This window comes from Phyllobates terribilis, unplaced genomic scaffold, assembly GCF_046119375.1.
Source record: "Phyllobates terribilis strain yellow unplaced genomic scaffold, ASM4611937v1 Scaffold_8__6_contigs__length_399053987, whole genome shotgun sequence".
Lineage (NCBI taxonomy): Eukaryota > Metazoa > Chordata > Amphibia > Anura > Dendrobatidae > Phyllobates > Phyllobates terribilis.
The window spans coordinates 184985826-185002261 of record NW_027362768.1 but is presented as its reverse complement, the minus strand read 5'-3'; the positions used below and the strand labels follow the sequence as shown (position 1 = coordinate 185002261).

Sequence of the window (16436 nt, the reverse complement as noted above, 5' to 3'; positions counted from 1 at the left end):
TCAGACATATGTGCCATCCTCCAAAACTTTGAGGACTCCACCAAGATGGTGAGCGGTGATGACGCCAGAATTAGCATCACCATCCCGCTTCTCTGTCTTCTGAAACGCTCTCTGTTCACAATAAAAGAGGATGCATTGCAGGTTGAGCACGATGAGATGGAGCAAGGAACCATACAGGGTGATTACACACAGCCAAGCCTCATCTCATCCCAACGTGGATTGGGTGACAATGAGGAGGAGGAGGAAGGACAGGAGCTAGTTTCATGCACTATAGACGGTACTACCTGCACAGCTGTCATACCGTCTGTTCAGCGTGGATGGCCAGAGAATAGAGAGGAGGAGGAGGAGAGCATGGTCAGTCATCCTCTTGGTGGGGAAACGGAAGTCTTGCCTTGCCTGTCTGTTCAGCGTGGATGGCCAGAGAACAGAGAGGCGGAGGAGGAGAGCATGGTCAGTCATCCTCTTGGTGAGGACACGGAAGTCTTGCCTGTTAGTAGTCTGGCACGCATGGTTGAGTTTGTTACGCTGCCTTTCCCATGACCCTCGCGTTCTCAAAATTTTAGGTGACAGTCATTACTGGTTGGTGACACTTCTAGACCCACGCTACAAGGAGAACTTTATATCTCTTATTCCTGAGGCGGACAGGTCTACAAAAATGGGGCAGTACCAGAAGGCCCTTGTTGCGGAACTATTAAAAAAATTCCCATCTGAAAAGGCTGGCAGCAGAGGGCACACTTCGTTGGACAACCAAGGAGTACAGGCGAGAGAGACACAACTCCAATCCAGCAGAGGCAGGGGAACACTGTCAAAGTTCTGGGAGAGTTTTCTTAGACCCTCCCATCGCACAAGCCCTGAGGCGCAGGGTACTCTCACAAAGAGGGCAAAGTTTGGGAAGATGCTGAGGGAGTACCTTGCCGGCCGTACCAACATCCTCCGTGATTCCTCTGTGCCTTATAATTATTGGGTATCCAAGCTGGATACGTGGAATGAACTGGCTCTATACGCCTTGGAGGTCCTGGCCTGCCCTGCCGCCAGCGTTTTATCAGAGCGGGTTTTTAGTGCTGCTGATGGAATTATAACTGATAATCGTATCCGCCTGTCAACTGAAAATGCTGACCGGCTGACTCTTATAAAAATGAACAAGAGCTGGATTGGGCCAGACTTCTCAACACCACTGAATGATAGCAGCGTAACATAAACTCAAATCCAGTGTCTTTTCTTGGGAGGTGTATTCCCATGCACCTTATCACACCCACACATGGGTATACGCTTCCTGATTTTGTCTATTTGCTCTTGTCCTCCTCCTTCTCCTCATCCTCCACCACCATATCACCAGGGTGACCGTGGTCCGTGATGCAACACCCACATAATTTTTTTAAAGGGTGTTTATGATGCCTGTGAAAATTTTTTTTTATACAGTATGTTCATGTATACCCCCCAGGGGTAAATGTTTGTCAGCCCATACACTTAGTGCATGGGCATTACAAGTATAGGAGGCCCGCTCCTTTCTAATGGGAACATTTTTTTATGAGGCCCTCCTCCACGTCTCTTCCAAGGGGCATTGAAGTGCCTCCAAATTTTTGGCAGCCCTTGCATTCACTGCATAGGCCAACACTATGGGAGACTCTCTCCTTTCTAATGGGAATTTGTCGTTACTGTGGCCCTGCCCTGTGTGTCTTTAAATTTTTAGTGGGGTTTTTCCTAAAATTGGTCAGCCGTTGGACTCACTGCATACCCTATAACTGTATAGCAGACCCTCTCCTTTCTAATGGGAACATGTCGTACTTGTTACTGTGGCCCTGCTCTATGTGTCTTTAAATTCTTAGTGGGGTTTTTCCTAAAATTGGTCAGCCTTTGGACTCACTGCATACCCTATAACTGTATAGCAGACCCTCTCCTTTCTAATGGGAACATGTCGTACTTGTTACTGTGGCCCTGCTCTGTGTGTCTTTAAATTCTTAGTGGGGTTTTTCCCAAATTTTGGCTGCCCTTGCAGTCACAGCATGGGCATTACCACTATAGGAGACCCGCTCCTTTATAATGGGAACATTTTTTTTACTGAGACCCTCCTCTATGTCTCTTCAAAGGGGTATTGGGTTGCTTCCAAATTTTTGGCAGCCCTTGCAGTCACTGAATATGCAATAAAAGTATAGGAGACCCACTTGTTAATAATGGGAACAACAAAGCATAGCCAGCTGATGGCTCTCTAACAATAGCGAGGGCCGACTGCTGGCCTTGTAAGAATAGTAAGGGCTGTCTGATGTCCCTATAAAAATAGGCTTTATGGCTTTCAGAGTCCCTCCATCATAAATAAAACAGGATGTGTCTGATGATGTGTCACACACCACATTGCCAGATAAGGTTGTAAAATGTTAAAATGACATTTCCCGGTGACTGCATTTGTCTTAAAAAATAGCGTTAAAAACCAAAACAATAGGATCTTTCTTTAGTATAAAAAACAGCGTCACCAATTTAACCTCAATGTAATTACATTGTTCAGCTCATGCACCTCCTCCTCCATCTCCGAAATGACCACATCAGTCACAAGCTGACAGCACTGCAGCACTGCCTTGGCCAAGCAGCAACAGGCTGTGCTGAAGATAACATGCTTAATTGACAAACCGCCCAGCGCTGCAGAGTTGTTGAAAGCTGTAACACAGCAGCATGATCTGTGTCTCTCAGCGCTGAACATACAGCCAGGCATGGCCATGTGTGACAATGGGCGGAACCTGGTGACGGAGAAATGACAGCCTGGGTAGATACGGTTTCCCTCTATGCCAGCCCTTTCACCGAGCTAAAGAATATTGCTGTGTGGAAAGGTTCCCTGACACTCTATGGCTGCTTTTTTACTGAGGAGGAAATGTAGCACCCTGAGGATTCGGCTGCTACAGGGGTATTGCACCTCAACCCAGAGGTGTGATATTCCACTCCCGGGTAAGGATGGAGTGTGGAACTGAGCTAGTAGGCTGCATGCACTACACACATCCCATTTCCAGGGAACAGACCGATGGTACTCCCACTAGAGAAATGTGCAGGTACGACAGTGTCTGTTCCTGGCTGGAGTGGGAGGGGGGTGGAACATCCCAGTAGTGTAGGGGCAGATAGGGGGAGCAGCCTGGGTAAAGCTAGGAGCTCATTGGGTGCTGGTCACCTGAGCTCACACATAGAGGGAGTATATAAGGTGGGCACCATCTTAGATCAGGGTCAGTCAGTCAGTTGTCAGTCTGTGAGACGTCAGTCTGTCAGAGTTTAGTCAGAGGAGCAGAGCAGAGAAGCTCAGCCAGAAGGGCTGACAGGGAGTTGTGGTTCCGGCTGGGCCCAGCTCCAAGGCCAAGAGAGAGAGAGGAGTCAGAAGGACCCAGAGAAAACAAGCAGGAACTCCAAGAACCCAAAATTAGATCAGAGGGTGAAGAGTTGGCACCTAGGGTACCGGATCCCAAGCTGGCAGAGAGAAAAGCACATCTTAGCCAGAGACCGGAGGTCGTGGGCAGGATCTGCCACGACCCTCACCAAATCCACCAGGAAGGCAGACCAAGTATAGGGTCAGGGAACCCAGAGGAGGTGTACCCACCAAGAGACCCGAGGGAGCCGGACATAGGTGGATCCCTGGTGAGAACGGCCAGAAGAGAGGGAAAGTCAGACAGGAGCTCAGGACCACGCTCCAGAACTGCCTGGGGGTTAGCCGAGTCCAGGACCTGGTGGACGCAGCACGGCTCGGGTGGTCGCTTCAGGCCAGAGTGACCATAAGAACACCCGTAAGTAAAAACCCCTGAACTGCACAGCCCGACTCTGAGTCTTCTTGCTGATTCATCCTGCACCTTCACAACCACCATCCTCTACATCTGACCCCCTGAGGCTATACCCCTCCCGTTGGGGGTTATACTACCAAAGCTGCACACATACCAACAGCCTCAGCGGACCCTGCTGCAGCGGCGGCCTTTTGACCGCAAATCAACGGGTGGCGTAGTCGACACAAAGAACTCTAATAACATCTGTAGGACTGCCACACACTGAGCTTGACACCCTGGGCACGGACCGGGTCACAGCCACTCGGAGACTACAACCCCCATCTGATCCGGCTCCGGGTATCCCTAACAACATGGCCCAGGGGGCGCGTCAACTTTGGCGTAGTCGGCAGGATAACGTGCCCGCAACAACCGGGTACTGCGTGCCTGAAGAAAAGTTCACCGTTACCTCAAAAAGAAGTCTCCTGCCGGTTCCGGAGGGTCCCCGCCATCGGGCCCCATCACAGGTCGTTTCCCGCCGGTTGTCTGCCATTTGCAGCTTTTTCCCGCCATCCATGGAGTTTCCCGCCACTGGGAGACGATTCCCGCCATTTCCAAAGATTTCCCGCCTTGGAAGAGCGGACGCCATTATGGGCGTGCCAGAGGGTGGCAAGAGGCCACCTCCCATCGTGGGCCAGGTCGAAGAATGGCGCCAAAAGCGGAAACCGCGCCCACCAACAGAGACTGTGATGCTGGAAGTGTCCATCAGCGTAAGAGAACTGCCCCTGGAACTGACAATCACAAAGTTGCCCCGGGACCACCCTCAATGTGGGCGGAGACAGAACAAGAGAGCAAAGATGGGTGTCGCCTGGAGCAGTCTGGAGAGAGCGCACCCGGAGACAAGACGTCTGGAAGAGAGTCCAGAGAGAGCCTACCCGGAGATGGAGGGAGAGTCAGGCAGCACCGACCCAGTGGTCAGGAGCCTGTTGCAGGTCGCCACTCCAGAAGGCCTGCTGGAGATCCTAGCACAGCTCCCCCGAGACCGGGAGCGTGCACAGACCGCGCTGGAGGGCCTCGCACGGAGGATGGCCCGGGTGCAGCGAGAGACGTTGGCGGAGTGGAGCCGAGAGATGGCCCAGCAGACCGAAACCCGTCAGCGGAGCACGCCACCTGAGACGAGGAGACAGACCGCCTCTGAGGATGGCGCAGGAAGAATGAAGGCAGGAGACGGCGCCGAGAAGGGAGCTGAACGGACGGAGGCAGGTAAAGGGGACGTCTCTACCCCGAGCCGGGAAACCGCGTGCCTGCCCCAGCTCCCCGTCGCAGAGCCCGAAATTCCCCCTGCCGTGCCCGTCGCTGCATCGTCACCGCCGCCGACTAGGCCTCAACCGGAAACCGCGGCCGCGACCCCTGTGACGTCACACGCCTCGACCTCGAGCGTGGCCAAGCAGGAAATACCACCGGCCTGGTCGCAAGGCCTAGTACCTCCGGGCGCCGCAATTCCAACAGCGCCCCCTACCTCCGCGGAGCCACCAGCCTGGTCGCAGGGCCGAGTAACCACGGGCGCCGCCGTTCTTACGGTGCCCTTTTCCTTTAGCGTGCCCCAAGCCTGGTCGCAAGGCCTGGTCAACCCGGGCGCCGCTACTACCACAGCGCCCATAGCACCTAAAGTACCGCACCTGGGTGAGGACCTGTTCGCCCAGCATACGTGCCCGGATGGGCAGCCCTTTATATGACCACCGGAGTTTCACCATCCCCGACTCCGGAAAGAGAGACCCCTAGACGAGCCCCTGATTCCGGCTCCGAAGCCTGTAAAGAGGACCTCGCCCCCGCTGGAGGAAGCACAGTTCAAGTGGGACCCCACCGGAGAAGACCTCATGGGGTTCACTCAGGAGACTCGGGCGGCCGCAGCAGAGCGTGCAGAGTGCTGCCGCCAGCAGCTCGAGGTCTTCGAGAGGGAGCGGAGAGAGAGGCGGGTCCGGGAACAGCAAGCGCAGATAAGGAGCGCGGAGCAGAAGAGCCGGACCCGGAGGAACCCCCGTGCAGCCCACGGTCCCCGTGCCACCGGGACTGTAATTATATTCCAACTGCAGCACGGTTGGGGTTTCATCAGGGATCATTACACCCCCGGCGACGTCTTTGTCACCCGCAGAGACGTAGAAAGCCATCTGCCGGAGGGACACAGAGGTCGTGACCTGTATGTAGGGGACGAGGTCACCTTCACCCGGCACAAGTGTGCCAAAGGACCCTACGCCCTCCATGTGCATCGCCTGACGGAGGAGGAGCTGCGGTGTGAGGAGGAGCAAGAGGACCCGGACGGGTCTGAAGAATCTAAAGAAGGAGCAGGAGGACGCCGTCGTTGAGTACGGTAGAGAAGAGACTGTACATAGTTACCCGTCAGGGTATAAGAACTGTTCTAGTTAAAATATAGTCCCCGTTGGGACCAGCAGATTGAACTGAAACCCGTGTGTCCCTATTCCCACTGACCGAGGACTGAGAGCGGTCATTCCTCCCTAATACCTGGCCGAGGACTGAGAGCGGCCATATTTCCCCTTGTATATAGTTGCGCTTCCTAAAGCGCCCCCTACCGGTTTTATAGGGAACTGTTTTATTCCAAGAGAGACTGTCGCACTTTACCCGGTCACAAGTTGCACCGTGACCGGAGGAACCAGAAACAAGAATGTTATTTATGAAAAGTTTTTATATGAAGAGTTTATTGCTGCTGATGATGTATATGATGTTTTATATGTTTTATATGTTTATGAAAAAAAAAAAATTTTGTATGTTTTGGATGTTTATATTTTACAGCCCGAGGACGTGCTGTGATTTACCAGGGGGGAATGTAGCACCCTGAGGATTCGGCTGCTACAGGGGTATTGCACCTCAACCCAGAGGTGTGATATTCCACTCCCGGGTAAGGATGGAGTGTGGAACTGAGCTAGTAGGCTGCATGCACTACACACATCCCATTTCCGGGGAACAGACCGATGGTACTCCCACTAGAGAAATGTGCAGGTACGACAGTGTCTGTTCCTGGCTGGAGTGGGAGGGGGGTGGAACATCCCAGTAGTGTAGGGGCAGATAGGGGGAGCAGCCTGGGTAAAGCTAGGAGCTCATTGGGTGCTGGTCACCTGAGCTCACACATAGAGGGAGTATATAAGGTGGGCACCATCTTAGATCAGGGTCAGTCAGTCAGTTGTCAGTCTGTGAGACGTCAGTCTGTCAGAGTTTAGTCAGAGGAGCAGAGCAGAGAAGCTCAGCCAGAAGGGCTGACAGGGAGTTGTGGTTCCGGCTGGGCCCAGCTCCAAGGCCAAGAGAGAGAGAGGAGTCAGAAGGACCCAGAGAAAACAAGCAGGAACTCCAAGAACCCAAAATTAGATCAGAGGGTGAAGAGTTGGCACCTAGGGTACCGGATCCCAAGCTGGCAGAGAGAAAAGCACATCTTAGCCAGAGACCGGAGGTCGTGGGCAGGATCTGCCACGACCCTCACCAAATCCACCAGGAAGGCAGACCAAGTATAGGGTCAGGGAACCCAGAGGAGGTGTACCCACCAAGAGACCCGAGGGAGCCGGACATAGGTGGATCCCTGGTGAGAACGGCCAGAAGAGAGGGAAAGTCAGACAGGAGCTCAGGACCACGCTCCAGAACTGCCTGGGGGTTAGCCGAGTCCAGGACCTGGTGGACGCAGCACGGCTCGGGTGGTCGCTTCAGGCCAGAGTGACCATAAGAACACCCGTAAGTAAAAACCCCTGAACTGCACAGCCCGACTCTGAGTCTTCTTGCTGATTCATCCTGCACCTTCACAACCACCATCCTCTACATCTGACCCCCTGAGGCTATACCCCTCCCGTTGGGGGTTATACTACCAAAGCTGCACACATACCAACAGCCTCAGCGGACCCTGCTGCAGCGGCGGCCTTTTGACCGCAAATCAACGGGTGGCGTAGTCGACACAAAGAACTCTAATAACATCTGTAGGACTGCCACACACTGAGCTTGACACCCTGGGCACGGACCGGGTCACAGCCACTCGGAGACTACAACCCCCATCTGATCCGGCTCCGGGTATCCCTAACAACATGGCCCAGGGGGCGCGTCAGAAACACACATAAACACGGGGAGAACATACAAAGTCCTTGCAGATGTTGTCCTTGCTGGGATTTGAACCCAGGATCCCAGCGCTGCAAGGCTTCAGTGCTAACCACTGATCCAATGTGCTGCCGTTCACCCTCTAATATCTAACAGGCTGGAGAAACTTGCACCTACTGCCACTCTATCTTCAGCTCCTTTGTGAGAAAATGTATTTGGGCAGCCACTCAGTCTACCAAATAAAATTCCTGAGAAGGAAATTGGGGATGGCTTCGCTACTGGTACTGGTGGCAGTGCTAATACCATGGCGTCGTACCATAGTTTGCTGGAAATATTCCAGGCTGGTAGGAGGCAAGCAAATTCCCACATAAAAGTACCAGCTGTAATGTTCAGGCCACATTCAAGTGCAAGCAGCTTTAGAGGACTTCCTGGGAGAAATGACACGCAGGGTAGATACGGTTTCCCTCTATGCCAGTCCTTTCACCGAGCTAAATACAACTCTCAGCAAAAAAAGTTGTGGACTGGCTCCGTACCGTCCCTGGCACATTCGCCTGTCCACGTGTTTGTGGTTAGGCGGTCCTTCCCAGTAAGTGCACTGGGGAGGGCACGGATAATGTTGTGGAACCCGTGCTTGTGGAAGGCGGAGGCAATACCGGGAAATATAGTGGCGGCTGGGGACCGAGTATGGACACCCTGCCTCCGCCGGCATGAGGTTGTGAAAAGCTTCCGCCTCCACGAGCTTAAAATTCCATATTTCCAGTGCAAAGAGCTGCCCATAAATCTGGCAGTTTAGTGTTGCGGCCAGTGGGTAGGTGGGTGGCTGGCTGCATACTTGCACTTCCATTCCAAGTAACAGAAAACTAAGCAGATGGTGGCCTCTATCATCATCATGGCCTCACCTCGGCACTATGAACTCTCCTGAAGGAGAAGCCAAGGCCCGCCGGAGGAGTCTCCGGTTCTCTGGTTGGCCCGTCCAACCCTGCCGAAAAGGAGCCCTGGCTAAGAAAAGTGTGGGGGAAGGTTCCCGGACACTCTATGGCTGCTTTTTTAATGTGGATAGGATATGCTCATGCATGTTATTTCTCAAAACGCATTACAGATCAGGCCATTGTCCAACTCTGTATTCAAGAAATTAAATGCCCAAAGACAGATGTGTGTGTGTCAAAGCACCACCAACAAGGGAAAGTTGATGTTGGACGGGCTGCCATTCTTCTGCAACAAGCTCAATTACAGGACTTCCTGGGAGAAATGACACGCAGGGTAGATACGGTTTCCCTCTATGTCAGTCCTTTCACGGAGCTAAATACAACTCTCAGCCAAAAAAGTTGTGGACTGGCTCCGTACCGTCCCTGGCCCCATTCACCTGTCCACGTGTTTGTGGTTAGGCGGTCCTTCCCAGTAAGTGCACTGGGGAGGGCACGGGTAAAGTTGTGGGACCCGTGCTGGTGGAAGGCGGAGGCGATACCGGGTTTTATAGTGGCGGCTGGGGACCAAGTATGGACACTCGGCCTCCGCCGGCATGAGGTTGTGAAAAGCTTCCGCCTCCACGAGCCTAAAAGGCCACATTTCAAGTTCAAGCAGCTGTCAAAAATTTGGCAGTATAATATTGCAGCCTAGGGGTGGGTGGGTGGCTGGCTGCATACTTGCGCTTGCATTCCAAGGAATGGGGTAGGTACAACTGAACGCTGCAGTGGGAGAAGGACATGGACGGTGATTGTTGCAAGTCTGCAGCGACAGGTGCATGGCGGGAGGCATCTTCGCATGCGCCAAGGATCACTTATGATGGGCACACTTTTAGGCAATGACCTGGGAGTCAGAGATGCTTCCAGAGGTCTTCCCCATGCTGTCCCCATGTCATTTCAGCACTGTTCCCATCGATTTGGGCAATTTTTAGGCCCTCTGCTGAGCGCCGGGGGGAGCCGCCTGAAAAGTGCTTGAGTTTCCCATAGACTTACATTGGGCTCGTTGCTCGGGTCGATCACCCGAGTATTCCAATGTGCTCGACCTGAGCAACGAGCACCCAAGCATTTTAGTGCTCGCTCATCACTAGAGATGATAATTAACAGAGATTTAACCTGAAGCTCCAAGGCTCCAATAAAAAGTATGTAAAAGAGCCCTAAAGAGGGGTCAATGTATCCACTGAAAAACTACGGTGCTCCCTAAATCTATATGCCAGATGATCATGTACAAAAGATTAAATTGGTGCTGCTCTTTAGTAGCCTGCACTGTGTCCCCCACTAGCTCACTATTTTGGGAGTGTGAGGGGTGAAAGATGCTGCAGCCAGTCAGCAGCTCTGATCACCAATTAGCAGCCACTGATTGGCTGCAGTGGTCACGTAATATCCACCCCATCTGGAAGAAGTCAGGAGCCTTGCGAGGGATACAGTGTGATGTAAAGAAACACAGCGCTGACCCATTCAGCGAATCTCAATTTTTCCCCATCACCTTGGGTCTATTTAGATTGTGTTTTAAAATAGCTGGAACAATGCTACTCACATGGGAGCAGGATCAGGTATCACAGGAACCGTCTCTATTTAGAAGTCCGACTGGTTTATTTCACTTCTCGTAAACCGCATCACACGAAAACTCAAATACAGCCCTTACCTGACACTAACTTGAAACATAAAGTAAAAGGTCCATACAATAGTGCAGGTTCGCCCACTTGGGTTGGAGTCCAGCTTCTTAGTCGTCTAGCAAGTCACACAATCCTGGAGGTCTGCACACCTCCACACACTGACCATGTGTGAGACAAACAGATACCATTTTATAATGTGAACCACACCCAAAGGTGGAGATATGGTGAGCAGCCGTCCCGCGTTAACTCTTCAGCTGCTCACAATAAACCCGGCCCGTCATGGCCGATTAACCCCTCTTACTACTATGTGTACTAGAGCATTACTCCAGGTTTATATCACAGAGGACAACCACCTCTGTGATACATATCTCTCATCCACTATGTTTCTGACAGCCACCTTACATAGTGTAAAATCCTTTTAATTAGAAGAGACTCATAATTGGTCTATTGTCTTTTTTTTTCCATCTTAAAAAATTACAGTCCTAAAGTTTCGGGCAAGGATTAAGCATTGGATTGTTAGAATTTCTGGATATTAAACGACTATATCTTTAATTAAAGGATTATTCCCAACATTTAAAGTCATCACCTTTCTAAAGAATAGTTGATAACAGTGGGGGTCTGAATGCTGGGACCCTTTTTGTTTTTTGAGAATGTTTCTGAAATACCCCTTTAGAATGAATCGATGTTCACACATGCGCTCTGTACTCTCTATCTTTGGCAGTCCAGGAGAGAAATAATGGATTAGTGATCACCGGCCACCACACAGTTACTTTGCGTCATTTCAGAGTTTTTGAGATGGGTAGGGGTTCCCGCAGTCGGACTCTTTCCAATCCACAAGTTATCACTTATACTTTAGATGGGTGATGACTTTTAAATGTGGTAATTATTCCTCTGGTACCTTGGTTCTTGTTTTATGGACCTTGATGAATAATAGGTAGAACATTTATAAAGGTTGGTGGGTGTGAAGAAACTTTTTTTAATGGACTCTAACAAAATTATTCACACTCAAAACTTTTCTATCCCATTAGGCACCTTAGAGCCTGACCAAAAAAGTGATACAGAATTTGGTGTTTTTGGAAGAAAAGTCATCGTCTACGCGTCAGACCCATCTAAAGACGTCACGATATCCATTGAAAAGTCAGCAGAGGACATCCGCTGCTCCATTCAACACATCCACTCTGCTATACAGGCAAAGAGAGAAGCGGCAAAGCTTATAGATCGGCCTCGTACGAGACCTTCAGCAGGCGGCAAACATTTAATGAAACTGTTACCCTTGTGTGCCGTAGACAAGGCTTATGAAAATCGCGAGAAATATGACAGTCTCATGAAGAACAGGAATCTGGTGATGAAGATGCAAGATGACAGAAAACGAGCCAAATGTAACATCGAAGAGTTTCTGGGAAGCAAAACTAAAGGGGCCATAGAGCAGCATGCGATGGATTCTCTGACCACACAACAGCAAGCGCAAGGCAACATCTTGGACAATTCCAACTTCATGGACAAAGTCAAATATAGACACAGACAGTTCTGTAAGCAAAAAGAGGCAAAGAGGTCAGAACATCTACTGGCTAAAGAGTTTAATCTCCACCACTTGTCCGTCGCCAAGACGTTGATCAGACATGACCGGATGATCAGAAGCCAGGAGGAGATGAAAGAGAAGATCGGACAAGTGCAAGCTTTGAAAGAAGACCATAAAAGGCAGAAGGAATTTACAAAGTGTATCCAGGAACACAGGTAACGCTTCACACCCATCTGATTGACCCACGGTGAAAACAATGGCGTCAGTGCAACCATGAATGTTGACTGATCACCCAAGACCAAGGATGGATAGCGCAGTGGTTGAGTGACGAGAACAAGGTCATTGTGAAATAAACCAAATAACTTTAAGGGATGAGGAAGTGGTGGTCGCACCATTATCCACCCAAAAGACCTTTCTCCAAAATAACAGTACTACCTTTGGCGAGGAGGGCTTGATCCATAAACAGCATATATAACTTACCCGTAGTAGCAGTGATAATTATATGGTCATTCGGATCTTACTGCTAGGACCCCACCAATCCACGAGAATGGCCCAGTGGTCATGCATGGACACTACTGCTCCATTAATACTCTATGGGACCAACAAAGAGAAAAGTGCAAGGCTATCTCGACAGTGGTTCTGCTCATGTGTGACCATCACTCCATTCAAATGGGGTATCTGGGACCCACTTTCTTCAGATTGATGTGATTCCCAGCAGTGGGACCCCATTTTCTTACATTTATCGCCTCTCCTATTGCCCAACCCATTGAGGGTGCTGCATCTCACCACTGCTATATCCATACAGATAAAATGCTTCAAGGGATATTAACCACCTACCAAAACACAATCCTTGTTCTCTCGGTGTCTCTCTCCAATTGGGCATCCAGGGACACGACCACGTAGACGGGTCTGGTTAGTAACATTGACAAGACGATTATAATCCTCTTTGGTTCCATTGATTTCTCATTAGCGATCGGGCGTCTCGTACTCTGTCCTCGCAGTAATAATGGAAACGTGGATTTTTCTGAACTCAATGTCATTGTTGTGTTTCCATCAGAGTTCGCTTATTTAGTCTTGTGAATTTTGGCATTTAAGGGTTTACCTGGTCAACATAATCTCCAAATTGTGGAAATGTGAATTTTTTTTTCATTCTTACTTTTCCATAATTTTTTCCTTCATTTTCCAGCCACATCTATTTATTTGTAACTTGGATAAATGAAGGCGTTTCCAGGCAGATTTCTTATGTAAAGTCTGGGAATTCTGTTTGACAACATCTCTGGAACGTACAGTACAGACCAAAAGTTTGGACACACCTTCTCATTTAAAGATTTTTCTGTATTTTTATGACTATGAAAATTGTACATTCACACAGAAGGCATCAAAACTATGAATTACCACATGTGGAATTATATACTTAACAAAAAAGTGTGAAACAACTGAAAATATGTCTTATATTCTAGGTTCTTCAAAGTAGCCACCTTTTGCTTTGATGACTGCTTTGCACACTCTTGGCATTCTCTTGATGAGCTTCAAGAGGTAGTCACCGGAAATGGTCTTCACTTCACAGGTGTGCCCTGTCAGGTTTTAATAAGTGGGATTTCTTGCCTTATAAATGGTGTTGGGACCATCAGTTGTGTTGTGCAGAAGTCTGGTGGATACTCAGCTGATAGTCCTACTGAATAGACTGTTAGAATTTGTATTATGGCAAGAAAAAAGCAGCTATGTAAAGAAAAACGAGTGGCCATCATTACTTTAAGAAATGAAGGTCAGTCAGTCCGAAAAATTGTGCAAACTTTGAAAGTGTCCCCAAGTGCAGTTGCAAAAACCATCAAGCGCTACAAAGAAACTGGCTCACATGAGGACCGCCCCAGGAAAGGAAGACCAAGAGTCACCTCTGCTTCTGAGGATAAGTTTATCTGAGTCACCCGCCTCAGAAATTGCAGGTTAACAGCTGCTCAGATTAGAGACCAGGTCAATGCCACACAGAGTTCTAGCAGCAGACACATCTCTACAACAACTGTTAAGAGGAGACTTTGTGCAGCAGGCCTTCATGGTAAAATAGTTGCTAGGAAACCACTGCTAAGGACAGGCAACAAGCAGAAGAGACTTGTTTGGGCTAAAGAACACAAGGAATGGACATTAGACCAGTGGAAATCTGTGCTTTGGTCTGATGAGTCCAAATTTGAGATCTTTGGTTCCAACCACCGTGTCTTTGGGCGACGCAGAAAAGGTGAACGGATGGACTCTACATGCCTGGTTCCCACCGTGAAGCATGGAGGAGGAGGTGTGATGGTGTGGGGGTGCTTTGCTGGTGACACTGTTGGGGATTTATTCAAAATTGAAGGCATACTGAACCAGCATGGCTACCACAGCATCTTGCAGCGGCATGCTATTCCATCCGGTTTGCGTTTAGTTGGACCATCATTTATCTTTCAACAGGACAATGACCCCAAACACACCTCCAGGCTGTGTAAGGGCTATTTGACCAAGAAGGAGAGTGATGGGGGGCTACGCCAGATGACCTGGCCTCCACAGTCACCAGACCTGAACCCAATCGAGATGGGGTGAGCTGGACCGCAGAGTGAAGGCAAAAGGGCCAACAAGTGCTAAGCATCTCTGGGAACTCCTTCAAGATTGTTGGAAGACCATTTCTGGTGACTACCTCTTGATGCTCATCAAGAGAATGCCAAGAGTGTGCAAAGCAGTCATCAAAGCAAAAGGTGGCTACTTTGAAGAACCTAGAATATAAGACATATTTTCAGTTGTTTCACACTTTTTTGTTAAGTATATAATTCCACATGTGGTAATTCATAGTTTTGATGCCTTCAGTGTGAATGTACAATTTTCATAGTCATGAAAATACAGAAAAATCTTTAAATGAGAAGGTGTGTCCAAAGTTTTGGTCTGTATTGTATATTGACAGCCATATTGGTTGTCATCCGTTTTTTTTCAGACTCTTGATTCTTGATTCTTTTGGTCGCTTGGTCTCCATCTGTGGAACATTCAAGCATCACACACAAGAAACCTTCCAGAGATGCTAATTTCTGGTAGGTTTTGACGCAGCCTAGAAGACTTGCTGCCTCATTTCAGCCCAGCAGGTCCCCTCCTTTTTATAGGAGTTGTTGGCAAGTATAAATGTTTGTCGAACAGAGTGACACAAACATCTAATGTGTATGTGGGGCGTCCTGATTCTCCCATGACTTGAGATGTTTGGGAAAAGAAGGATCAGGCATGTTGGAATTCCAATATGCCTGATCCTTTTCTCCCCAAGACTTTAAAAGCTACTGCCAAAGTTCTTTGGTAGTGACTTACACCACAATGTGCATCTGAATGAATAACAAAGCTGTATAAAGTGTGTCACTAGTTCCTTAAAACACAATTTTTTCAGAATTTGAATAGACGGTCTGGTTTGGAAAACTTCTAAAATCCACTATCAACACATATTGAGTTAATATCTCCATCATTTAGCCAAAATGTGCCACAACAAGTTTGTCAGGAGGACCCGACACATATATATGCCTCTGTTGATTTCATTTGGCAGCATGTAATGCTTCATGTCTCCTGCGGGGGTGCTGCAAGAGAATGTAACACTTCCCCTGGAGATTACAGCTTGATGCCATTAGATCTCAGCAGTGGAGAAATGTGTAATCAGCTCATTTTTTAGGGGACTTTTCTAAGAGGGATCATAAAAGTAGCCAAGGTTTTAGTTTTCGGGGGGATAATTTTTTTTGCACCTTTTTGCATTACGTTTTCTCCTATATAAAAGTCCTTACAGCAGCAAAATGAAGAAATGTCAATGTAATAAATATTGCAGAATATTAGATCTGGACGGGTCTGGGCACTTCATGTATGGGGTGCAAAAGGAAATCGATTGTAGTCCTTGAATGTGGTGAGAAAGGTTTTATGTTTTCAATCTTTTTTTTTTATAATTCGCAGGCAGCTGGTGCTCCAGATAGAAAACGCTTCTGAAAAGGTTACGCTCGGGTCTGCTGTTCTGCAGAAAGCTAATGACAGGTTACATGAAGCCCGGGCTCGTGTCACGACCATGAAGGGTCAACGCGTCACCACCGAACCTATGTACAAAGTGCCCGTGAAACAGCCGCTTTCCAAGGGGATACAAATAAAGCATGGCTGCACTTAACATACACGTAGGCAGACGCCGGCAGGACGGCGGCGGCGGCGGGCACCTGAGGGGCGACGGGATTTTTACATTGAGGATTTTATTTTTATGTTTTGGGATTTTTTTTAAATTGCCAAACAGAATAAAATTACTTATTCAGAAGTCTGACACGTGCCTGAGCTGTGTTGTAAGAGACTCTTGTGTAGCAAAAGGGGGTGCAAAGCAGCACTTACAAAATGGCACATGGTGACTGTTTTTTGTATTGGGACCAAAAGCTTTAAAAAGGTTGTCTGGGACTTTAAGGATGACCTATCCTTAGGATAGGATCAGTGTCTGATAGGTGGGGGCGCCTCCATCGATCAGCTGTTCACGTTGTCGGCGACAGCCGGAACTGCTCAGTTACGGAAC

The 16436-nt window shown here is 49.0% G+C and overlaps 1 protein-coding gene across 2 annotated transcripts in view; it reads left to right on the top strand.

Moving 5' to 3' along the window:
* The window catches only part of LRRIQ3 (leucine rich repeats and IQ motif containing 3), a 91064-nt gene extending 74922 nt beyond the window's left edge, over positions 1-16142 (top strand). For both annotated transcript variants that reach the window (XM_073643898.1, XM_073643897.1), the window contains exons 8-9: positions 11418-12123; positions 15845-16142. In XM_073643898.1, the coding sequence (XP_073499999.1) occupies positions 11418-12123; positions 15845-16049 (911 nt within the window). In that variant the 3' untranslated portion in view covers positions 16050-16142. The remainder of the gene's footprint in view (positions 1-11417; positions 12124-15844) is intronic.
* Positions 16143-16436: the final 294 nt, after the last annotated feature.